The 21,777-nt window shown below is 44.1% G+C and overlaps 2 protein-coding genes across 12 annotated transcripts in view; one reads left to right on the forward strand and one right to left on the reverse strand.

The window, feature by feature from the left end:
* The window catches only part of USHBP1 (USH1 protein network component harmonin binding protein 1), a 64,898-nt gene that overhangs the window by 30,866 nt on the left and 12,255 nt on the right, over window positions 1-21,777 (reverse strand). For 2 of the 9 annotated variants that reach the window (XM_068234148.1, XM_068234146.1), the window contains exons 1-4: window positions 17,466-18,578; window positions 9,579-9,666; window positions 2,980-3,158; window positions 312-488 (exon numbers count right to left, since the gene is read on the reverse strand). In XM_068234148.1, coding sequence (XP_068090249.1) covers window positions 312-488; window positions 2,980-3,158; window positions 9,579-9,666; window positions 17,466-17,501 — 480 coding nt within the window. In that variant the 5' untranslated portion in view covers window positions 17,502-18,578. Of the gene's footprint in view, window positions 1-311; window positions 489-2,979; window positions 3,159-9,578; window positions 9,667-10,344; window positions 10,731-14,626; window positions 14,956-17,465; window positions 18,579-21,777 lie in introns of those variants that run through there. The other 7 variants (XM_068234153.1, XM_068234147.1, XM_068234152.1 and 4 more) reach the window with 7 other exon arrangements.
* BABAM1 (BRISC and BRCA1 A complex member 1) overlaps window positions 17,923-21,777 on the forward strand; it is a 31,601-nt gene continuing 27,746 nt past the window's right edge. The window contains exon 1 of one of the 3 annotated variants that reach the window (XM_068234157.1): window positions 17,923-18,102. The gene's annotated coding sequence lies outside the window, so the exon portion shown is untranslated. Of the gene's footprint in view, window positions 18,103-18,525; window positions 18,717-18,836; window positions 18,915-21,777 lie in introns of those variants that run through there. The other 2 variants (XM_068234156.1, XM_068234158.1) reach the window with 2 other exon arrangements.

The following is a 21,777-nucleotide window of genomic DNA, read 5'->3' on the forward strand; positions in this document are numbered from 1 at the left end:
AGGCTACTGTAGCTGCCACCATGGACAGCAATGCATACCCTTCCATGGCAGCTGCTGTACTAACAGCCCACGTGTTGAACACACGCAGGTGACATTTACTGATGAAACTGGATATAATAAACAAAAAATAGGTACCAAAACTGCAGCATAGTCTGCTTAGAGCAAAGGGTACTTACAGGTGATCATTTTCATTACATACCCCCAAATAACATGGAGTGTGTTCCTTATTTAAGGACAATAAGCAGACACTAATCTAGCCATCGACCATCTCAACTGACCATTATACTACCACGATAAAGTAAATGAACTACCTTTATCTGTAGCTTCTCTTTTTCATCCATGAAAAGTCTAAGTGTAGATCGTGACCTATCCAATTCCTTGTCTGTGACTCTTAGTTTGACTCTCAAGGAAGCATTATTCTCTTGGTAGCGTTTGATTTCTGATTCTAGTTCTTTGGGATCTTCATTTGGAAACATACCAGGAAATTCCTGTATTGAAAAAGACAATGTTACTAGTTGTGCTGTAGCATGGCATGATTGTTAGTGCAGGCACGATTACTCCAGAAGTTTGTACTCATGGTATTAGGCATGGTATTAGTGTTTATGCAAATCAGAATTGAAGGCAAATTAACCACACGTTGGTAGCATTTTATAAGAACATAGTACTGTAGTGAGGTGTTTATGCAAGAGTACACTATTATGTGATTAATAACACAGAACCAAGTCTCAACATTTTATTTTCAGTTTAATGGCTGATTTTTTAAGACTGCATTTTAAAGGGAACCCAAGGTGAGAGGGATATAAAGGCTGACATGTTTATATCCTTTTAAATAATTAGCATTGCCCAGCTGTCCTGCTGATCCTCTACTTTTAGCTATAGACCCTAAACAAGCTTGCAGATCAGAGGTCTATGAAAAATGTGGCAAGATTAGCTGCAAGCTTGTTTCAGGTGTGTGATTTAGACCCTACTGACCAAAAAGAGCAACAGGACTGCTAGGCAATTGGTATTGTTTAATAGGAAATAAACATGGCAGCTTCCATAGGTCTCACACCTCGGGTTCTTTTTACACAGCAGTCATGCCACTTCAGGTACACTTTAAATGATATGTTGTCCTGGTGATAAAGTAGACCAATTTTCCAAAGGCAGTAACTCAACTTTATTAGATGCATCATGTGAATTAGGATGCAACCATGGTACAAATTGACAAATGTAAACAGACACTGTCCTCATAAATTTACAAAATAATGGACAACCCTGCTGACTCTGAAAATAAAGGAATTGAGCCAAAAAAGGAATCAAGAGGGATGCTTTATGCCTAGTAGATACCATACAATTTTCTTTAGATTTTTCTGTTAGATTTTCTGCATTAGATTATTTTCTGTAGAGACTGGTCATTATCTCTGTTGCATTGTCCTCTGGCTATCTCCTGCTGAGTAGAACAATGCCTAATTGCTCGGCAGATAGATGGTTAGATAGATAATTTCCAACATGTTGGAAATTATCTAACTGGCAGGTAAATCTAACAGAAAATCTAACAGAAAATTGTATGGTGTGTACCTAGCATTAAGGTAGCCATACACTGGTCGATTTGCCATTAGATCGACCAGCTGACAGATCCCTATCTGATTGAATCTGATCAGAGAGGGATCGTATGGCTGCCTTTACTGCAAACAGATTGTGAATCGATTTCAGCCTGAAACCGATCACAATCTGTTGAGCTGCTCCTGCCGCCTGTGCCCCCTCCCCTATACATTACCTGAAGCTGGCTCCCGGGCGTCTTCTCCACGCTGCACCGCACCGCTCTGTTCCGGCTCCATCCCGGCGCTTCCTGTGTCACTCCGTGACCAGGAAGTTCAAATAGAGCGCCCTCTATTTGAACTTCCTGGTCACTGCAGTGACACAGGAAGCGCCGGGATGGAGCCGGAACAGAGCGGTGCAGCGCGGAGAAGACGCCCGGGAGCCAACGTCAGGTAATGTATACCTGATCGGATCGGCCGCCGCTAGCGACGCCCACCCTACCCGCGGGCGATCAAGGGTAATTTCCCGCACGGCGCGATCGACGGACCGATCCGATTTCGGGAGGAAATCGGATCGGCGGGTGCGTTTAGCGCGAACGTTTGGCAGCAGATTCGATCCCAGGTTAGAATCTGCTGTCAAAACGGCCGCGAATCGGGCCAGTGTATGGCCACCTTAAGAGATCAAAGGGAAGGGACTGTCTCCTGACACCAAGAGACTTTCTCCTGGTATTTACAGCAACAATACTATTATTTTATATTATTTTGTATGCGTATTCCTGAAACAAAATGCAGTTCTCACTGAAGGTGATCTCAGACTATGTACTTCCTAAGCACATGCTCCATTTATACTGCTCTGGGTTACTTTAAGGGTCACGTTAAATAGGAACTTTAACCCAGGATTGAACTTTATTCCAATCAGTAGCTGATGCCCCCTTCCCACAAGTAATCTTTACTTTTTATCGAATAGGTCACCGGGGGGGCGGTCTGTGTGACCGATATTGTGGTGAAACCCCTCCTACAGTGTGATGTCAGGGACAAGGCCCTGATAGATTCCTATCTGTGAACCTCATTGTATTGTTAGACATAATGGGCTTGATTCACAAAAGAGTGTTAACTGATAGCACGGCCGTGTTATGCAGTTAGCACGCGATCTGATATGCGATCAGGTTTGCGCCCGTAAAGGCTTACGTCCGCATGCTAAACAAAGTTTTCTGCGTGATCGTAAAGGTTTGCGTGCGATAACTCACGCATTTGCGCGAGTGCGTGTTTAGCACATGGGCGTAAGCTTTTACGCGTGCAAACATCCACGCATGTCAGATCACGTGCTAACTGCATAGCACGGCCGTGCTATCAGTTAACACTCATATATACATATATACTGTATATACACAAGTTTATTATATTTCAGTATATTATACCTGACCTGACTTTATATATAAAAAAATATACACGTTTATTATACCTGACTAAGTCCATGCAAGACAAAAGGGGACATGGCATCAGAAGAGACAAGTGGACCTAGCTGGGTTGCTACACTTCCATTTTTGGACTTTTCTATGGATGGATTCCTCCAGGAAAATACACACGTTTCCAATGAAGAAATGACATCTTGTAACTGCAGGAAAATATCATTCTGGTATCCTGAACGAGAAGAAAGAAAGCACAACATAAGAAACATGCGGACAGAGCAAGCAATGTACAAACTGGCCTCCTGGATAAGGCATTCAAAGACTGAGGCTGCAGTGATCACAGGCATATGTAACGTGTTTTGCAGCACGGTGGCATAGTGGTTAGCTCTCTCGCCTTGCAACGCTGGGTCCCTGGTTCAAATTCCAGCCAGTTCAACATCTGCAAGGAGTTTGTATGTCCTCCCCTTGTCTGTGTGGGTTTCCTCTATGACTATGATACATACACTATACCAGGGCTTTTCAACCTTTCCACAAATTGTACCACTTTTATTGCCTGAAAACTTTCAAGTACCACCAGTGTGCCTGCACAGTAGATTGGATGCAATCGGACTTGGCTGTTTCTGCTGGAGCCTGAACAAACTGCACACCGAGGAGGAGAACTATGGGGCTCCCAGCACTGGATCCCATCTCCTGTGGAGAAGGGGGAAACCTCTTTAGGATACAAAGGCCTCCCCTTCCCTGAGGTAAGTACCCCCCGAGGCAATTTTTTTATTACAAGGTACACTTTAGGAGAAAAAGGCATTTGTGAGGGGAAAAGTAGGAGGTGGGGAAAAAATTAACTACAATTAGATTGCAAGCCTACATATTGTCAGTATTGGCAATCTAGAGGTAGATTGCCAATATAGGTAGCCATACAAGTTCCACCCCCCCTCCCCCGCTTAATTATAGGTAGCCTGGCCCCACCACCTGAGAGCTAGGCAGTGACTCACCACAAATTTCGGCTCCCCCCTTGCTCACTCCTTGCTGTGCTGCCCTGCGGAATAGTTCACACCTCAGATCATTGGTAAGCCAGCCGCAGTGAAGAGACAGCCAGGCAAGCGGTGCACAGTGACGGCGTGTATACTTCAAATGAGCAGTGATGTCACTTTCTGTATCTGCACCATCAGGGGCGTAGCAATAGGGGGTGCAGCGGTAGCGACCGCATCGGGGCCCTTGGGCCAGAGGGGCCCCGAATGGCTCTCCCTCAACTACAGTATTAGCTCTATATTGGTCCTGTGCTCATAATAATCATTTATATATATACTTTGAATAGTGGTAATCATTAACAAACTATTCCCCATCCCCTTCTTGCACCTCTGACATTGTAGTTGCCATTGGCAGCTTTTAGTGCGCTGTTTCAATTGCTATGTATAGAGTGCATGGCGGGCCCCATTGTAAAACTTGCATCGGGGCCCACAGCTCCTTAGCTACGCCACTGTGCACCATCACTGTGCACCGTTGGCCTGGCTGTCTCCTCCACACTGATCTGAGGTCTGAAGTATGCGGCAGAGAAGCGCTGCAAGGAGCGAGGGAGGGGGAGCCAAACTTTGTGGAGGCAGGACAGGACCAGGACAAGTGGCAGGTAGACAAAAAAGTGGCAGGCAAATCTGGTGTGTACCACCTGGCCAACAGCAAAGTACCACCGGTGGCAAGCGTACCACAGGTGCAAAGCCCTGGTCTAGATAGATTAGCCTGTCTAATTAGGCCTTATCAACAAGTAAACAGCAAGTGGAAATTAGGGTTGTCAGGTGTGCCACTCTATGCCATAGTTTGGGCTAATACTGTATGTAAATACAGGAGGTTAACCCTTTTGTGTTCCTAGGACACCAGAAAGTAAACACTGCAGGGTTTTTGTAAGATTCCTGTAAGTTGTAACAAAGAAATGTTTTTCTTTAAAGTTATGATGAGAGCAGAGAGGAAACTCTCAGTTTAGGTCCGCTTCAAAAGCTGACAAAATTTGGCTGTTGGAAAATTTGAGAAATGGCAGTTTAAAAATGACAGTTGAAAAACAACAGTTAAAATTTGGCAGTTGTAAAATGACAGTTAGAAAATGGCAGTTGGAAAATGACAGGTGGAAAATGTCAGTTAAAATTTGACAGTTGGAAAATGGCAGTTAAAAAACAACAGTTGAAAAATGGCAGTTGGAAAATAAGAGTTGGAGAAAAGCAGTTGAAAAATGACAGTTGGAAAATGGCAGTTGAAAATTGACAGTTGGAAAATGGCAGTTAAAATTTGACAGTTGGAAAATGGCAGTTAAATTTGACAGTTGGAAAATGACAGTTGGAAAATGACAGTTGGAAAATGGCAGTTAAAATTTGACAGTTGGAAAATGGCAGTTAAAAAACAACAGTTGGAAAATGATAGTTAGAAAATGGCAGTTGGAAAATGGCAGTTGGAAAATGACAGTTGGAAAATGGCAGTTGAAAAATGACAGTTGGAAAATGGCAGTTGAAAAATGACAGTTCAACTTTTAACTGCCATTTTCCAACTGTCATTTTTCAACTGCCATTTTCCAACTGTCATTTTCCAACTGCCATTTTCTAACTGTCATTTTTTAACTGCCATTTTCTAACTGTCATTTTTTTAAATGTCAAATTTTAACTGCCATTTTCCAACTGTCATTTTTCAACTGCCATTTTCCAACTGTCATTTTCCAACTGACATTTACCAACTGTCATTTTTCAACTGCCATTTTCCAACTGTCATTTTCCAACTGTCTGTTTCTGACTGTAATTTTCTAACTGCAATTTTTCAACTGCTAAATTTCAACTGCCCTTTTCTAACCGTCTTATTTAAACTGTCATTTTCCAACTGTCAAATTTCAACTGTTTCAATACAATATACAATACAATAACATTTCTATAGCACTTTTCTCCCATAGGACTCAAAGCGCTTAGGCTCTCTCAGATTCAGTAATTAGTAGGATGAAGTATTCACACAACAAAAGTTATATTTCTGCAAATGCCAGACTGAACAGGTGGGTTTTCAGTCTGGATTTAAACACGTCCAGGGATGGGGCTGTCCTGTTTCAAGGACCACTACGGTGAAAAAAGTTAGTAGTTGAAGGAGAAATTAAGTGAGAGGCTGCCATATTTATTTATTTAACTATGGCTGCCATATTTATTTCCTTTTAAGCAATGCCAGTTACCTGGCTATCATGCTGATCCTCTGCCTCTAATACTTTTAGCCACAGCTCCTGAACAAGCACATGCAGATCAGGTTCTGTTGTCAGATCTGACAAGGTTAGCTGCATGCTTGTTTCTGGTGTGATTCAGACACTTCTGCAGAGACATAGATCAGCAGGGCTGCCAGTCAACTCATATAGTATAAAAGGAAATTACTATAGCAGCCACCGTATTCTTCTCACTTAAAAGGAGTTCTTTTGCAGCCTAAGAATCAAACAAGCTGACACTTACCTGGGGCTTCTATCGGCCCCCTGAAGCGGTAATGTCCCACGCCGTCCACTTCCGATGCTCCGTTCCCCGCCGCCATTTCTGGTGTAATCACACGAGTTATTACACTGCGGCTGTTCAGTAAGCTCCTGATGACGTGAGCAGGTGCTAACATTATTCGTCTGTTTAGACGAATATTAAACCGGGACCGGCGGCGGGAAACGGAGCATCGTAGGAGGACGGGACGGGACATTACAGCTGCAGGGGGCCGATAGAATCCCCAGATAAGTGTTAGCTTGTTTGATTGATTTTTAGAATCCCACAGAACCCTTTTAAAGAAGACCTAAACTCAAGCACTGCAGTCAAGGAAAACAAATACCACTGCGCATGCGCACACACCGGCAAGGAGAACTTTGGGGCTCCCAGAGCTGGATCCCTTCTACTGTGGAGGAAGGGGGAAACCTCTTTAGGATACAAAGGCCTCCCCTTCCCTGAGGTAAGTACCCCTCGGGGCACTTTTTTCTTACAGGTTCACTTTAAGAAAAGAAGAAGGCATATGGGGGGGGGGGGGGGTAAGTAGGAGGCATTGGTGGGGAAAACGACTACAATTAGATTGCAAGCCTACATATTGTCAGTATTGGCAATCTGTAGGTAGATTGCCAATATAGGTAGCCTTACAAGTTCCTCTCTCCCCCCCCCCGCATACATATGAACTGCCCGCCGCGAGACTTGGGCGCAGGATACAGCTGGTATACAGCTATTGCTGGAAGCCGAATTGCAGTGTTTTAAATGCAACTTTAGCACTGTCTTCTGATGGTGCCGAAGTTACTGACTGTGCACCGCTATAGCCGTAATTCCTATTTCTGCCTATGATGGCGCCGGCTGCGCCCAAATCTCCTGCACTGTCATTACAGTGCTCGCCCCCCCGCATAATTATAGGTAGCCTAGTCCCACCATCAGAGAGCTGAGAGCTGGGCAGTGACTGACCAAAAAAAAAGGCTCCCCTCTTGCTCACTCCTTGCAGTGCGGCCCTGTGGAATAGTTCACACCTCAGATCATCTGTAAGCAAGCCGCAGAGAAGTGACAGTCAGGCAAGCGGTGCACAGTGACAGCGCGTATACTTCAAGTACAGGAAGTGAGCAGTGATGTCCCTTTCTGTATCTGCGCCATCACTGTGCACTGTGCGCCTGGCTGTCTCTTCCCCACTGACCTGAGGTCTGAAGTATGCTGCAGAGCAGCACAGCAAGGAGCGAGGGAGGAGGAGCCAAACTTTGTGGAGGCAGGACAGGACCAGGACAAGTGGCATGCGGGCAATAAAGTGTCAGGCAAATCTGGTGTGTACCACCTGGCCAACAGCAAAGTACCACCGGTGGTACGCGTACCACAGGTTGAAAAGCCTTGCACTATATGATACATAGATATATGACTATGGTAGGGATTAGATTGTGAGCCCCTCTGTGGGACAGTTAAGTGACATGACAATATATACTGTGTAAAGGTGCTGCGGAAGATATCAGCGCTATATAAATAATAATAACCAACACTACAATCTCTTATCTCCACTATATCAGCACTTTAAGGTGGCCATACATGCGCAGATTGCCTCCCATGGTGGCAAACTAATCAATCCATCTGTGATGTGACTCTAATCACAGACAGAGGGATTGAATCCCACCATACTGAACCTCACTGTTCGATACAGGACAACGCTATGGGCCTTCGATCTAACCCTGACACCCCCCCCCCCCCCATTCCAGTTGTAAATTCAGTTCATTTTTGCTGAAAATCAAATGAACATTACGATGCTGTGCTATAGATTTCTGGAAGATTCAATCAGAGTGATCGAATCTGCCTGGGAAAATTGATGCGTGTGTGGCTTGCATTACTGTCCTTGGAGATAGACTCCCAGGCACAAATGAACATTTATTTATGGGAGTCTGCCTGTCAAAGATGGTTGAGACACTAATCATTCAGAGTTGATGCAAAAGTTATGCTAATTTTATACACATGTATGCAACTTGAAAATGGACCATGAAATGCAGCTTTGGCATAAATGTCCACAATATTTGCTTCAACTTAGTATAATGCCTTTATCTATAACCTTGTATAATGCTGTGCATACACGGATGCAATTATGCGCCGGATCGAGCCGCTGGCTCGATCCCGGTGCGTCCCCGCTCGTCCCCGCGTGCGTCCGGATCGATTCCCGCTCGTCCCCGCGGGCGCTTCTTATCTTCCGCTCGTTTTTGTCCCATTAGCGGCTCGATTGATAAGAAGCAATCCATCCGTGTATGCCCAGCATTAGACAAGACAAGACAAATAACATTTATATTGCGCTTTTCTCCTTGCGGACTCAAAGCGCCAGAGCAGAGCAGCAGCCACTAGGGCGCGTTCTATTGGCAGTAGCAGTGTAAGGGAGACTTGCCAAAGGTCTCCTACTGAATTAGTGCTGGCTTACTGAACAGGCAGAGCCGAGATTCGAACCCTGGTCTCCTGTGTCAGAGGCAGAGCCCTTAACCATTACACCATCAGCCAGCTGCTTTTAGATATATTGCAGTTTTTTTATTCTACCACTAGTATCAGGAGGCTGCTGTATATAAGCTGAATTCCAGAAACCCAAAATTTAGCTCTAAAGTCCTATTTTATTCAATAACACAACATAAATGTTGGGAGAAATTCTGTACCTTTGTCACCAAATATAAAATAAATACTTCATTAGATTTATATATAAATACAGTTTGTGAAGTTTTCCACATTTTGTCACATTACTGCCAGAAACATGAATCCATTTTATTGGAATTCCATGTGAAAGACCAACACAAAGTGGTGTACACGTGAGAAGTGGAACGAAAATCATACATAATTCCAAACATTTTTTACAAAAAAATAACTGCAAAGTGGGATGTGCGTAATTATTCAGCCCCCTTTGGTCGGAGTACAGTCAGTTGCCCATAGACATTTCCTGATGAGTGCTAATGACTAAATAGAGTGCACCTGTGTGTAATCTAATGTCAGTACAAATACAACTGTTCTGTGACGGCCTCAGAGGTTGTCTAAGATAATCTTTTGTTCCACTTCTCACACGTACACCACTTTGTCTTGGTCTTTCATGTGGAATTCCAATAAAATTGATTCATGTTTGTGGCAGTAAATGTGGAAAACTTCAAGGGGGACGAATACTTTTGCAAACCACTGTATTGAAGTACAGTATTTACTCATACCTTCCTCTTGAGATGGCTTGTTTTCATGGTCTGATTTGGAACGTTCCTCCATCTTTTTAAATTTCTGCTCAAAATGCCTTCTGGCTACCTAAAGCAATGAACAGTTAACAGAACAGTAAGAGAGACAGAGGGACTGAGTTTCCAAACAGGGAGCCCGGAGCCATAGTATACATCGAACAACCACAACATTAAAAAGAACTGACAAGTGCAGTGAATAACATTGTTTATTCTGTCATTATGGCACCCATCCACAGGCAACAGAGCGGCATAAGAGATAGCACTCTAACTTTACAGCATTTAGGCGTTGACTAAAACACTATGCGCATGGCAGTTGTAAACATCCCAGAATAGCAGTGGACTTGCAAGATCTGCTACTATTTTGTCAGACACTGCAGGACACAGTCAGAGGTCTTGTATAGTGCATGTCCCCATAGGTCATTTGCTGAGCTGTTTTTCGTTGGCACAATATATAGTTTGTTAGGTGGTTTTATTTTGATTGATCAGTGAATGTAGTATAGGAAAATCAAACAGAATTTTAAGTTACATTTTAATCCGAATACACAAAGCAAAACAAAGCAAGCATGATATGAAACTTGCATGCACTCTATTACTATGTACAATAACAAGGCATAATCAAATTTGAATATCGACAAGGTTGAGAACTCGCAATAGGACCCATAGCTTCCCAGCTACACCACTGTGAACAGCAATAACCTTGATTAAATTATGGATGCGTATATTCATCAATATGCAGGCTCTAACATACCCTTTTCGTCCATCGTATTCATCGTTCCGCAAGTGACTAAAAACAAGGAAAGGAAACAGGACGTGATCTGGAGACGCGGACATTCCTCTAATAGGAAGGAGCTTCCTGAGGACACAAGACAGTGTTGGTCTTAGTACAGGCAACCTTGAAATTAACTATCTTTCCCTATTTAAAAAGTCAACTAAAACTGCAGGCTTTATTGGGATAATGTCTTTTTGTCAGGTTACTACGCTAGTGGTGTAAGCAGTTTTGAAAGCTTGCTGTTAATCTATTCATGCAACAAAAAGTATTACTTTATTTATTATTATTTATTTATTGTATTTATAAAGCACCAACATATTACGCAGCGCTGGTTTGGTAACCTGCTCTGCAGTCTAACATGCTGCCTTGCATAGTAGTAAAGGCATAGTTACAAATGTACTATAACAACCTGTCTTGTAACTGGAAACAGGGGGGGGGGGGGGAGAGGGGGTTGAATTGATGAGTTACATGTCTCTTTAACGATCGGTGTAACACAGAGAGGATCTGATTATTGGTGATCTGCAGTATCACCAAAAATACAGATATATACCCGATTATTGATGATCTCCAGTATCACCGATAATCAGATATATTGATAACCTCTGGACACCTGAGAGATATGAGTGTTTGGTGAAACAGTAATACTTTGAGAACAATATCAGGAGGACAGGTACAAAGGCAGTAAGGAATACTGCTAGAGTAAGTACCTTTCCGCAGCCTGAGACTCTCCCGCAGGGAGGAGTCAGACTGGGAGAGGGAAGGACCAGAGCGTGAGTGACACTAATAGGAGGATGTCACTGACTGATCTCTGAACTATCTCTTAATTGGGAAGATAGCTCTCAAGGTCGGACAAGCCAGGTCGGCAACACACTGACATACAAGGTACAAAGACAGGAGGCTGATTTGGTAATCCTAAGGCAAGCAGGGTTTGGCAACAGAGTATCAGATATAGCGAAGTACCAAATCAGTGAACAGAAGAGTGGTCAGGAAAGCAGAAAGTCATAACAGATAATAAACAATGCCTAGTCTTGGGTGTGAGCTCCGTGATCATCAACACCCTGGAACTAGTCTGAAGAATAACAGAATGGTAACACAGATTCCTAATCTGGGGTGTGAGGTCCTTGATCATCAACACCCTGGAACTAGTCTGAGGTATAACAGAATGATAACACAGATTCCTATCTTGGGTGTGAGGTCCTCGATCATCAACACCCTGGAACTAGTCTGAAGTATAACAGAATGATAACACAGATTCCTAATCTTGGGTGTGAGATCCTTGATCATCAACACACTGGAACTAGTCTGAAGTATAACAGAATGATAACACAGATTCTGAAAATAAGGTCTGAGTGCTACCACGTAGTGATCGCAATGGCAGACCACTAACGAATGACCAGCACCCAGTATATATAGCCCAGCGCTCTCCAGCGCCTCCCCTAAGTGCTGGACCAATGGGAACTGGTACAATCGTCAGCTGACCGGCTTGGTCAGCTGACTCCCTTCTGGCTGTCATAAAAGTTCCGCCTCTCAGCGCGCGCGCGCGCGTCCTTCTGAACCTGTGTGGACTATCAGTCCCAGCCACACCAGACATGTCTTGCGTGCCACCTGCCGCGCTGGCCGTGGAACCAGCCGCACCGCTATCAAGGCATGCGGCGGTTTCTCCGCGTTCAGCCATACTGGCAGATGTAGGCCTACGCGTGCAAACCGCCGCGTTGGACGCGGAATCCGCCGCCTTGCTCTGAGCGCACGCGGCGGCTTTTCCGCATTTTCTCACAGTCTCGTTCCGGTATTTGCCAGGAAGGCTCGAATTTCAGGTAGAACAGACCAACATTATGGGCCCGATTCAATTCACTTTTTCAACTACAGTATGTTTTCTCCTAGGAAATAATTTTCATCTTCTGTTTATCCACTTCCCCTCCCCCGGCAGAGGTATCTATGTCCCTGTTTTATCTTGCAGGGACGTAGATACTCCTCCCTTGCCGCCGTGCACTCCCGCTCGTTCCCGCACTCGTTTTAGCCACAGATCGGTAGATGGGGGATGAATGAATGGGAATGCAGTTCCCATTCATTCATCTAAGTACCCGTGTGAATGAGTGCCAGCGATCAATGAGATGCCGCATCATTCACAAAAACACAAAGCAACAAGGCCAAGCATTGCTTCCTGTATCATGTACTAATAGTAAGCAACAGAAAGGAACGCACAAGTACATCTTGTGGCCAAATAGCAAAAAATTACACATACATACAATTTTTTTTTTTTTTTAAAGTCCCACATTTACATGTAAAATTAAATCTTTCCCTCCCATACTTTTTTAATATGTATGTCAAGAGGGGATATTACTGTTATTTTTTAAATCATGGGCTTGTAAATGCACCTTTACTTTCAAATAAAATATTGTCAACATACATTGTACTAGGAATATAATTTAAATGTTGCAATAACTGGGACAAATGGGTAAATAAAATGTGTGGATTTTAATTACACCAGAATGTATTATTTTAAAACTATATTGGCCGAAAACTGAGAAATAATGTAGTTTTTTCTTATTATTCCCATTAAAATGCATTTAGAATAAAATAATTCTTAGCAAAAGGTACCACCCAAAGAAATCCTTAATGGTTGCGAAAAAAACAAGGTATAGATCATTTTGTTGTGATAAGGTGTGATAAAGTTATTAGGGAATTAATGGGAGAAGCGCTGAAATGTGAAAATTCCTCTCCTCCATAAGGTAAAAACAACCCACGGGCTGAAATGGTTTAAAAAAAAAAGCCAGAAGGCCCTAAGGCAGTGGCTCTCAACCACATCAGCTCTTATCAGGGGATCCCCCGGAAGCCGCAGACAAAATGGCGGTCCTCGCCATCCCCCCCCCCCCCCCCCCCCCCAGAGAACCTAAAATGTCCATTCATTACACGCACTGTGGTTGGTTCGGGGAAGCCTTGCTTCCCTTCCCCAACCGCCGACACGAAAATACTGCAGACCAGCGGTCGCGCACCTGGTGCTTAAAGTGGATCCGAGATGAAAAACTAACTATGACAAGTAAGTTGTCTATATATATTATCTAAAGTTTAGAAGTTTATACAGCAAATCGAACAGCTTCAACAGTTTATGCTTATTTATTCCTGTGTTACAATGAGGGCAGCCATGTTCTGTTTGTCACATTACAGAAAGGGAAGCTGATAGCACCTGCAGCCCTCAGCTCAATCCCCTCTCCTCCGCCCTCCTCCCCTCTGCCTCTGAAATGTCTGGTTCGTAACCTCCTCCTCCTACCCAGACTGAGCTCCCATAAGCCCTTGCTACATGAGTCTGAGAAACGCCTTGGCACTCTGAAAACTGTGGGCGAGACTTGTTTAGTTTATAGGGAATTAGAGTGTTAAAACAAAACAAAAAAAGTATTTGGCTTGAGGAATGCCCTATAAACTATATGAAAGGAACACAATTATGTAATGAGTAAAAGTTTATCTCGGATCCACTTTAAACACTGGACGCGGATACATGTCCAGTTAGACTTAAGTGGCGCCTATCTGGATTAGTATACTCGTCCAGATAGGCTGAAGAGATAATACAGATAATACAACCTGACTGGGCTAGAAGGGGAGCCTAAAGCAACCCCCAGGAATTAACTATACTAGATAGCAATGGCTGACACTCCAGCAGTGTCCATCAGGAACAAACCATGGAAGGGAAATGACCAGCAAAGCCTTCTGGGAAACATAAAGCTCTAATAGTGCCAGTCATCAAAGAAGGCAGGTAGGGGATTTGCATAACGAATGTATGCAAATTCCCCAGCAAGAGAACAGACCAGAAACTTGCAATGGAAAGACAGGTCTCTGTTCCAGAGACCTGCAGCCCACAGACTAGAGGAATGGAAAAACAGCTGTCTGCCTGTGCAGCCAGCTGAGCGGATCATCACACTGTCATTGCGAGCGATGCATCTCTGTACAGCACTATGGCCCCCCAAACTGTCGCCCTAGTGAATGCATCTGATTGCTACAGACGTGCAGGCTGGGGAAACAGTCTGTCACAAGCTCAGCTATTAATAAAATATGGCATTAGGGGTACCGTGTTTCCCCCAAAAATAAGACATTGTCTTATATTAATTTTTGCTCCAAGAGATGTGCTAGGGCTTATTTTCATAGGATATTTTATTTTTGGGGGAAACACTGGTAGTTTTCCTATACAAAATGTATATACTGCATGCCATGCTGAAACACAAGCAGCATGCACAGATGTTGTGGTTTGCAGATATTGGCTCTCACTTACAAGAAATTGATTCTGCTGATCATGTGGGTAAGAGTCTATTTCTTGCAGGCAGAGACCTCTGTCAGGCTCCCCAGAGCTATGATAGGATAAGCTGTGTGTCCTGGGAAAAGGTGAAGAGGTGAAGTGCTGCTGATGCTTATCAGGACAGATCAGGAGGGATGGCTACAAAAACAACACAAATTGCCTGACATATACAGGACTGTAGAACTCACATTATACTGCTGCTCTCCTGTATCCAGGCTTTGTATTGAGCCTGACTTGCTGGTGTCATGTGGGCTGCTGCTAGGGCTTACATTCGAGGATGTCTTACATTTCAAGCATGCTAGGAATTCCTGCTAGGGCTTATTCTCATGTCTCACAGCGGTGTGCTCCGTGTGGTGGCAGACGGACGCCAGCTCTCGCTCTTTTCCCGCGGCACTTCCGTGTGCCCGTGATGTCACAACTCGTTTTGGCATGTCCACGCCTTCATCAGGTGATTGTCACTGGCGTGCACACGTCAGATTAAATTAAATAAATTAATAATAATAAAAACACTATTGAAAGTGGATGAAAAAATAAAAAGCAATAGATACATAATGTGTGGTAGTGGTGTATAGTGGTGCTGGGGGTATTGAAACATCAAGCGTTTCAAACATGGGGTAGAGAACAGGATCTCTCAAAAGTAGCGGCCAATTTCCTTGGATAATTCTATTGATCTCATTTGCTTTACCGTTGTAGGTGGTGATGAAGTTAGGACCCTTTCTGGTGGGATCGTTATTGATAGAATTAGAGTCGGTAGTTTTCTTTTCGACCCTTTTCCCCCCATATTCTTTCAGGGCTCCTTCTATCATGGTTCTGTCATAGCCTTTGTCCAAGAATTTCTTTGTTAGATGGGTGCCCTGTGTTCTGTAATCAGAATCTTTGCCACATGTGCATATGTGTGTGTGTGTGTATATATATATATATATATATATATATATATATATATATATATATATATATATATATATATATATATATATATATATATATATATATATATATACCTTTTCTTTCAGTGCCATTTACCGCATACACTTGCAGGGCTCCACCATTATGTCCTTCACGCCCGTCACTTTTATTCCATTTTACTCCATGAATTACCATCCGATACGTATTACCACAAACCCCCATTTCTACACTGTGCGCGTAGCGTTCCGCTGTGCACACATGAGGGCTCAACGTTTGATGTTTCAATACCCCCAGCACCACTATACACCACTACCACTCATTATGTATCTATTGCTTTTTATTTTTTCATCCACTTTCAATAATGTTTTTATTATTATTATTTATTTTTTATCTTCATCATTTTTTAAGGTTTGTGTGTTTATGATGTTGTTTATGGTGTTGTTGTGTTTCCTTCCCTTTTGTTTCCTCCCCACTAAGCTCGCAAGGGCAGGGACCTCCTCCTAGTGTTTCTCATACTGCTGTCATTTTAACATATGTACATGTACCAACTACTCATCAACTATGTATGTATTTGTATTTATTCTTTTAAATGTCATGACTGTACAGTGTCTTGTATTTCTTATGTATATTGTTCCCCATTATTTTTTTGTACTATGTACAGCGCTACGGAAGATGTTGGCGCTTTATAAATAAAAAATAATAATAATAATAATTTTTTTTCATGTTTTTAAATACGAGTTGTGCTTTGTATCCCGAGAGACAACCTGTCATTCTTACCCCCGCCTGGCTCCAGCGTTGTCATGACGAATAGAGGCACTCTGAGAGCCAGGCCCTTCCCACTACGTCTCTGTTTGGTGGCCACAGCCACCTGACCGCCGCTCCCACACGCCCCATACCAACGTACGCATCACGCATCATATGACGCGGCCGTCGGGGCTTATCGGGTCTAGCCATTGCACAGGCGCACCTTAGTGCGCGTTGCCATGACTACCACTTTACATTTAATCCGACATGTGCACGATCACCTGCCGAAACGCGTTGTGATGTCACTGGCACATGGAAGTGCCGTGGGAGAAGAGCGAGAGCCGGCGTCTGTCTGCCACCACACGGAGCACACCGCTGCAGGTCACAGCGTGGTTAGGCTGCCTCCCGCGGACCACACAGGGCTTGTCCCTCTATATGCTTGAAAACGTCTTACTTCATGTAAGTGCAACTTTATCTGCGATCTTACTAATAAAAGGATAACACACTATAGAGTGCCTCTCCCACCCCCCTTTTTTTGTTTCCTTTCACCAAGCGTGCCATACAGCCGGGCACTGAGGAGAAGCAGCTCTAGTGGGCTCGTCCAGCAGAATCCAGCATCTCCCAACACACCAGCGCAAGATTGCCCTCCATAGATCAGCTTTAAAGGGTACCTGAGATGGAGCGCAAGAGATTTGGGTGCAGCCAGCGCCACCATAGGCCGTAATAGGAATTTCGGCTATAGCAGCGCCCAGTGGGCTCGATTCACTAAAGCGTAATAACTGCTATCACAGCAGTTATCAGGCGATCTGCCGCGCACAAAGGTTTTCATGCACACAGCGTAATTTTGCGTGATAAGCGAAGGTTTGCTCGCGATCACGTGCACGTTTCAGGATCGAGCCCAGTGAGTACTTTGGGCACGGCGCCTTCAAAAGTCGGAGCACGTATTCCTACCAAAACACTGTAATTCAGCTGCCAGCAATAGCTGGAAACCGAATTGCAACTTTCCCCCATTATCCATGCCGACTTGGAGGGGGTAATTAACACCACCGGGAGTTGTGCAGGAGCAGGGTAAGCCATTTATTAGCTTTACCTTGCACCCAAATCTCCCAGCGGCTGTATAATAGATACGCCCTAAGATGGCATAAAAGGAAAAAATTATACATACCTGGGGCCTTCTCCAGCCTGACAGTTCCCTCTCCATACTTCTGCGCAGTGGCGTAGCTTAGGAGCTAGGGACCCCAGTGCGAGTTACACATGGGGCCCCCTCAGCACTTTATACATAACATTTGATACGGCGCACTAAAACCTGCCAAGGACAACCACAGTGTCAGAGGTGCAAGAAGGGCATGGGGAGCAGCTTGTTAATGATTTTTATCATTCAAAGCATCTATAGAAGTGATTATTACAAGCTCAGGACCAGTAAAGAGCTAATACTGCAGTTGAGGGAGGGCCTTATGGGGCCCCTCTAGCCCAAGGGCCCCGATGCAGTGGCTACCAGTACCTCTGCAACCCCTATTGCTACACCACTGTTTCTGCGTAGCCTGGATCCTCTGCAATTTGCCCTGGAAAATCCTTCAGTCGGGACCAGACGGCGCAGGCGCAGTCCGGCCATGCGCGCTCCAGAGGCAGTAATACTGCACAGGAGCAGAACACTGCCTGTGTCGAGAGCTTGATGGGGGTGCATTCGCGGCGGGCCACACAGTACTCCCCAGAGGATTTCCAGGACAAATTGCTGATGATCCTGGCGGCACAGAAGGACAGCAGGGGACCGATAAGCTTGGAGGGGGCTGGATGAAGCCCATGTATGTATATTTACTTCCATTTACGCTATTTCAGATTCTCTTTAATTAATTAAGCCATCAGATAACTTATTGCAAAATTCCAGCTCAGACTTTGCCAAATGAGGTTCCCAAAGGGAAACTACTCACTCTAGTGGCCAAATATGTACAGGAATTTTCTGATCAGTGGAAACCACATGAAAACAATGTAAATTATTCAAGTAATGGATCGAAAATGATCTGCTTGGAAATCTGGGATTAAAACTGCTTGTCAAATTACATAAATTGATGATTCATCAAACCTTGCTTTTCTAATGTGATTGGATTTACATGTAACATAAACGTAATAGACTAGGTGAGCGCCTGCAGTAAACGTCATCACCCTTTACTGTGTTTTCATCTCTCCCACTAGACTAGACAAATGATTTATTTTTCTGGGCTGGAAGCCCAGTTACACAATAACAGCGCAGGAATCTCTCCTGAAGTTCACTTCGGAGTTGCCAAGCAACACATGGACCAGTCACGTGAAAACTACAGGTCCCAGAATCCTTGCTACTTCCTGACTAAAGATGGCCGCTTCCGGGTTGTAGGGTAGAATAGAATACAAAGCAGGAAGATACTGGTCGGCCGTTTTAGAGGTTTGTAAAGATACTACTTGTTATCTAATGCCTTTCTGTGACATGATTAGGGTTTCCCGAGGCGTAAGCAATGAACCAGGGACTACCCGTAGGGACTCCTGCAGTATGTTGTATGTAGCTGTGACTATTCTGCTGGCACTCAGTACTTGTTATTGCTTTCAGGGTGGCAGCATATCTACAGTTCATTAGCCGGAGGGTGTAAGTTCATATAACGTATCTCACCTGTATGATTGAGGCATCCCCTAACAGTCCTTGAGAAGTCTGCTGGCGATAACCATTTCACATATACAGGACTCATTTACTTATGGTCAAACTTCATGGGTTCTCCTTCAAAACAGCTGTCACCTTCTGTCAAACAAGCAACCTAATGTGCAAACAATCAGGAGTTTGAAGCCCAACTAAACTCTTCATCATTATCTGGTAAAAGCAAAGTAGGCTCTGCTTGCCAAATGATGACCGTGTGGGATTCTGGGACAGTTATCTAGCAATAGAGATAATCCACGAGATGTGCATAAGGATGTGTTGCATGTTATTTTACTTGTTTTTCACTTCCTGTGAAGCCGATGTCATAGCACTTTTATTTTTTTAACTTGTTAAAGGACAAATGAAGTAATAAGAATATGGAAGCAGTCATATTTATTTTCATTTAAGTGGTTCTGTGGGGCTTTTTTAAAACAAAAAGTGACACTAATCTGTGGCTTTTACTGGCCCCCTGCAGCTGTCATGTGCCTGCGCCGTCCTCTATGATCTTCCGTTCCCCACCACCCTTCACCGTCTAATTATTAGTCTAACTAGATGAATACGGCTGCGTGCGTCCTCGCTCACGTCTCCAGGAGCTTCCTGTGCAGGCGCTCTATGAAGTTCTCGTACTGTGCCTATGCAGGAAGCTCCTGGAAACTGGAGCGAGGAAGTGTGCAGCTGCAGTTGTATTTGTCTAGTTAGACGAAAAAAGACGGTGACTGGCGGCGGGGAACGGAGGATTGTAGAGGACGGCGCGGGCACATGACAGCTGCAGGGAGCCAGTAGAAGCCCCAGGTAAGTGTCAGTTTTTGTTTAAAAAACAAAAAACACAGAACCCCTTTTAACTATACCAGTTGCCTGCCAGCCCTGCTGATCTATTTGCCTGCAGTAGTGTTTGAATCACACCAGAAACAAGCATGCAACTAATTTTGTCAGAACTGAATGTCAGAAACACCTGTTCTGTTACATGCTTGTTCAGGGGCTATGGCTAAAAGTATTAGAGGCAGAAGATCAGCAGGACAGCCAGGCGACTGGTATTGCTTAAAAGGAAATAAATATGGCAGCCTCCGTATCCCTCTCACTGCAGTTGTCCTTTAAGGTCCATACACATGCCTGATAACGACTGTCTCCGCTGATAATCAGGTTTGTGTATGGCAGCTGGTGACCCCCAACCCACAAGCGATCCACTGGGTCGATGAGCTTACCCCTAGCAATGCCAATCCCATTGTTTGTACAGTCACACATAGCAACACAGTGCGTGGTCAGCTACACAGATGACACGTTTGTGCAGCACAGCCCTGTGATGTCGGCCGACGGGGGGGACATCTGTTGGAAGTGTGTACGTGGCCTTAGAATCTGCAACCCAGAGGAGGGGGTTAGTGTTATTATTATTTTTTATTTATATAGCGCCAACATATTCCGCAGCGCTTTACAAAGCACAATAAGACGACAATGGGAACATAGATACAACTAACAAATGTACAGCAGAGTTCCAAGCAGCACAAATATTGTTACAAAAACAGTAAAAATTAGGAGGATGACCCTGCCCTTGCGAGCTTACACTCTAATGTGTGTTACACACGAGCGGGAAGAAAATATATCTACTTAAGCAGCAGCCAATCGTGATCCTGATTTGATTTACTTGGATCAAAATGTGTGCACTAGTTGGACCGCTATTTTAATTTTTATTAATTTATTGGACTCAGCAGGAGACCTCATAGTGAAATTGCACTACCATGATTGGGTGGACCGCACCCTCTCGAACTGCTACACAGTACACATACACAGAGTATATCTGAATCAGAATCATATTTATTCTTGCCAAGTACACTGGATCGTGTACCTGGAATTGCTTGTGGTTCACATGGCAAATGGCAGTTCGGAAACATATAACAACACAGGACAGACATAAGCAAGCAAAGCAAAACATACAAGGTCAACGTGTGAGCAGGGCTGCTCAAGCTTGGGTCTTGGGACAGTCAGAGTTTGCGGCTGCGAGGAAGGTTTGCCCTGAGGGCTAGAGAGTCTCAGTGGTGTAGACTGGGGGAGGGGGGGGGGGGTCTCAAGTTCAGTGAGTTCAACAGGAGAACTGCTTGGGGGAATGTGATACAAGTCTGAAGAGCCTGTGTGAATGACTGGCTGTTAGGTGAGAAACACATTAGCAAGCTAGTCTGTAGGCAGAGAGGATATATTTTGTATTTTTTAGTAGTGATGAGACCATTCTCCATAGAAAACCATTGACAGAATAAAGGCTATTTTAGGTTATGAAAACATGTTGTTTGCGCTGCGATCACGCAGTGATCACGAGGGATGAATCATACTTCCACGTTGTGGATAGGCTGAAGGCCGACTACACCCTATCACAGCAAATACTGAGCATGCGTGGCACGTGATATGGTTATATAACATTGTGTTGCAATAAGCGCGTAACCCTGAATTAACTGTTTCAGGGATTGCACGACTTAACTAGAACTAGTCCTGTTCATGAAAATATTGACTATAAGTCATCCAACCGTAGTGAAGCTCATGCCTGAGCATCCCCAGGATGCAATAGGGAAAATGGGTGGAGCTATGAGTATAAGACAGAGAGATTTCCCTTGCTCTGATGGGACTCTCCACTACTGACGAGTTGTGTGATGTTGTGTATGCGCTGCCTCCTGACGATCGCTGGTCCCCCGATACGGAGTGATGATGCAATATCCGGTAATGTATTGATTCTTTACTCTATTACTTATCCATGATTCACTGCTATACCTGTAAATAATTGAATAAATATCCTAATACAGTGTGAAGTTGTAAGCTATGTATTTACCCGGCCTGT

Source organism: Hyperolius riggenbachi, chromosome 1 (assembly GCF_040937935.1).
Source record: "Hyperolius riggenbachi isolate aHypRig1 chromosome 1, aHypRig1.pri, whole genome shotgun sequence".
Classification (NCBI taxonomy): domain Eukaryota; kingdom Metazoa; phylum Chordata; class Amphibia; order Anura; family Hyperoliidae; genus Hyperolius; species Hyperolius riggenbachi.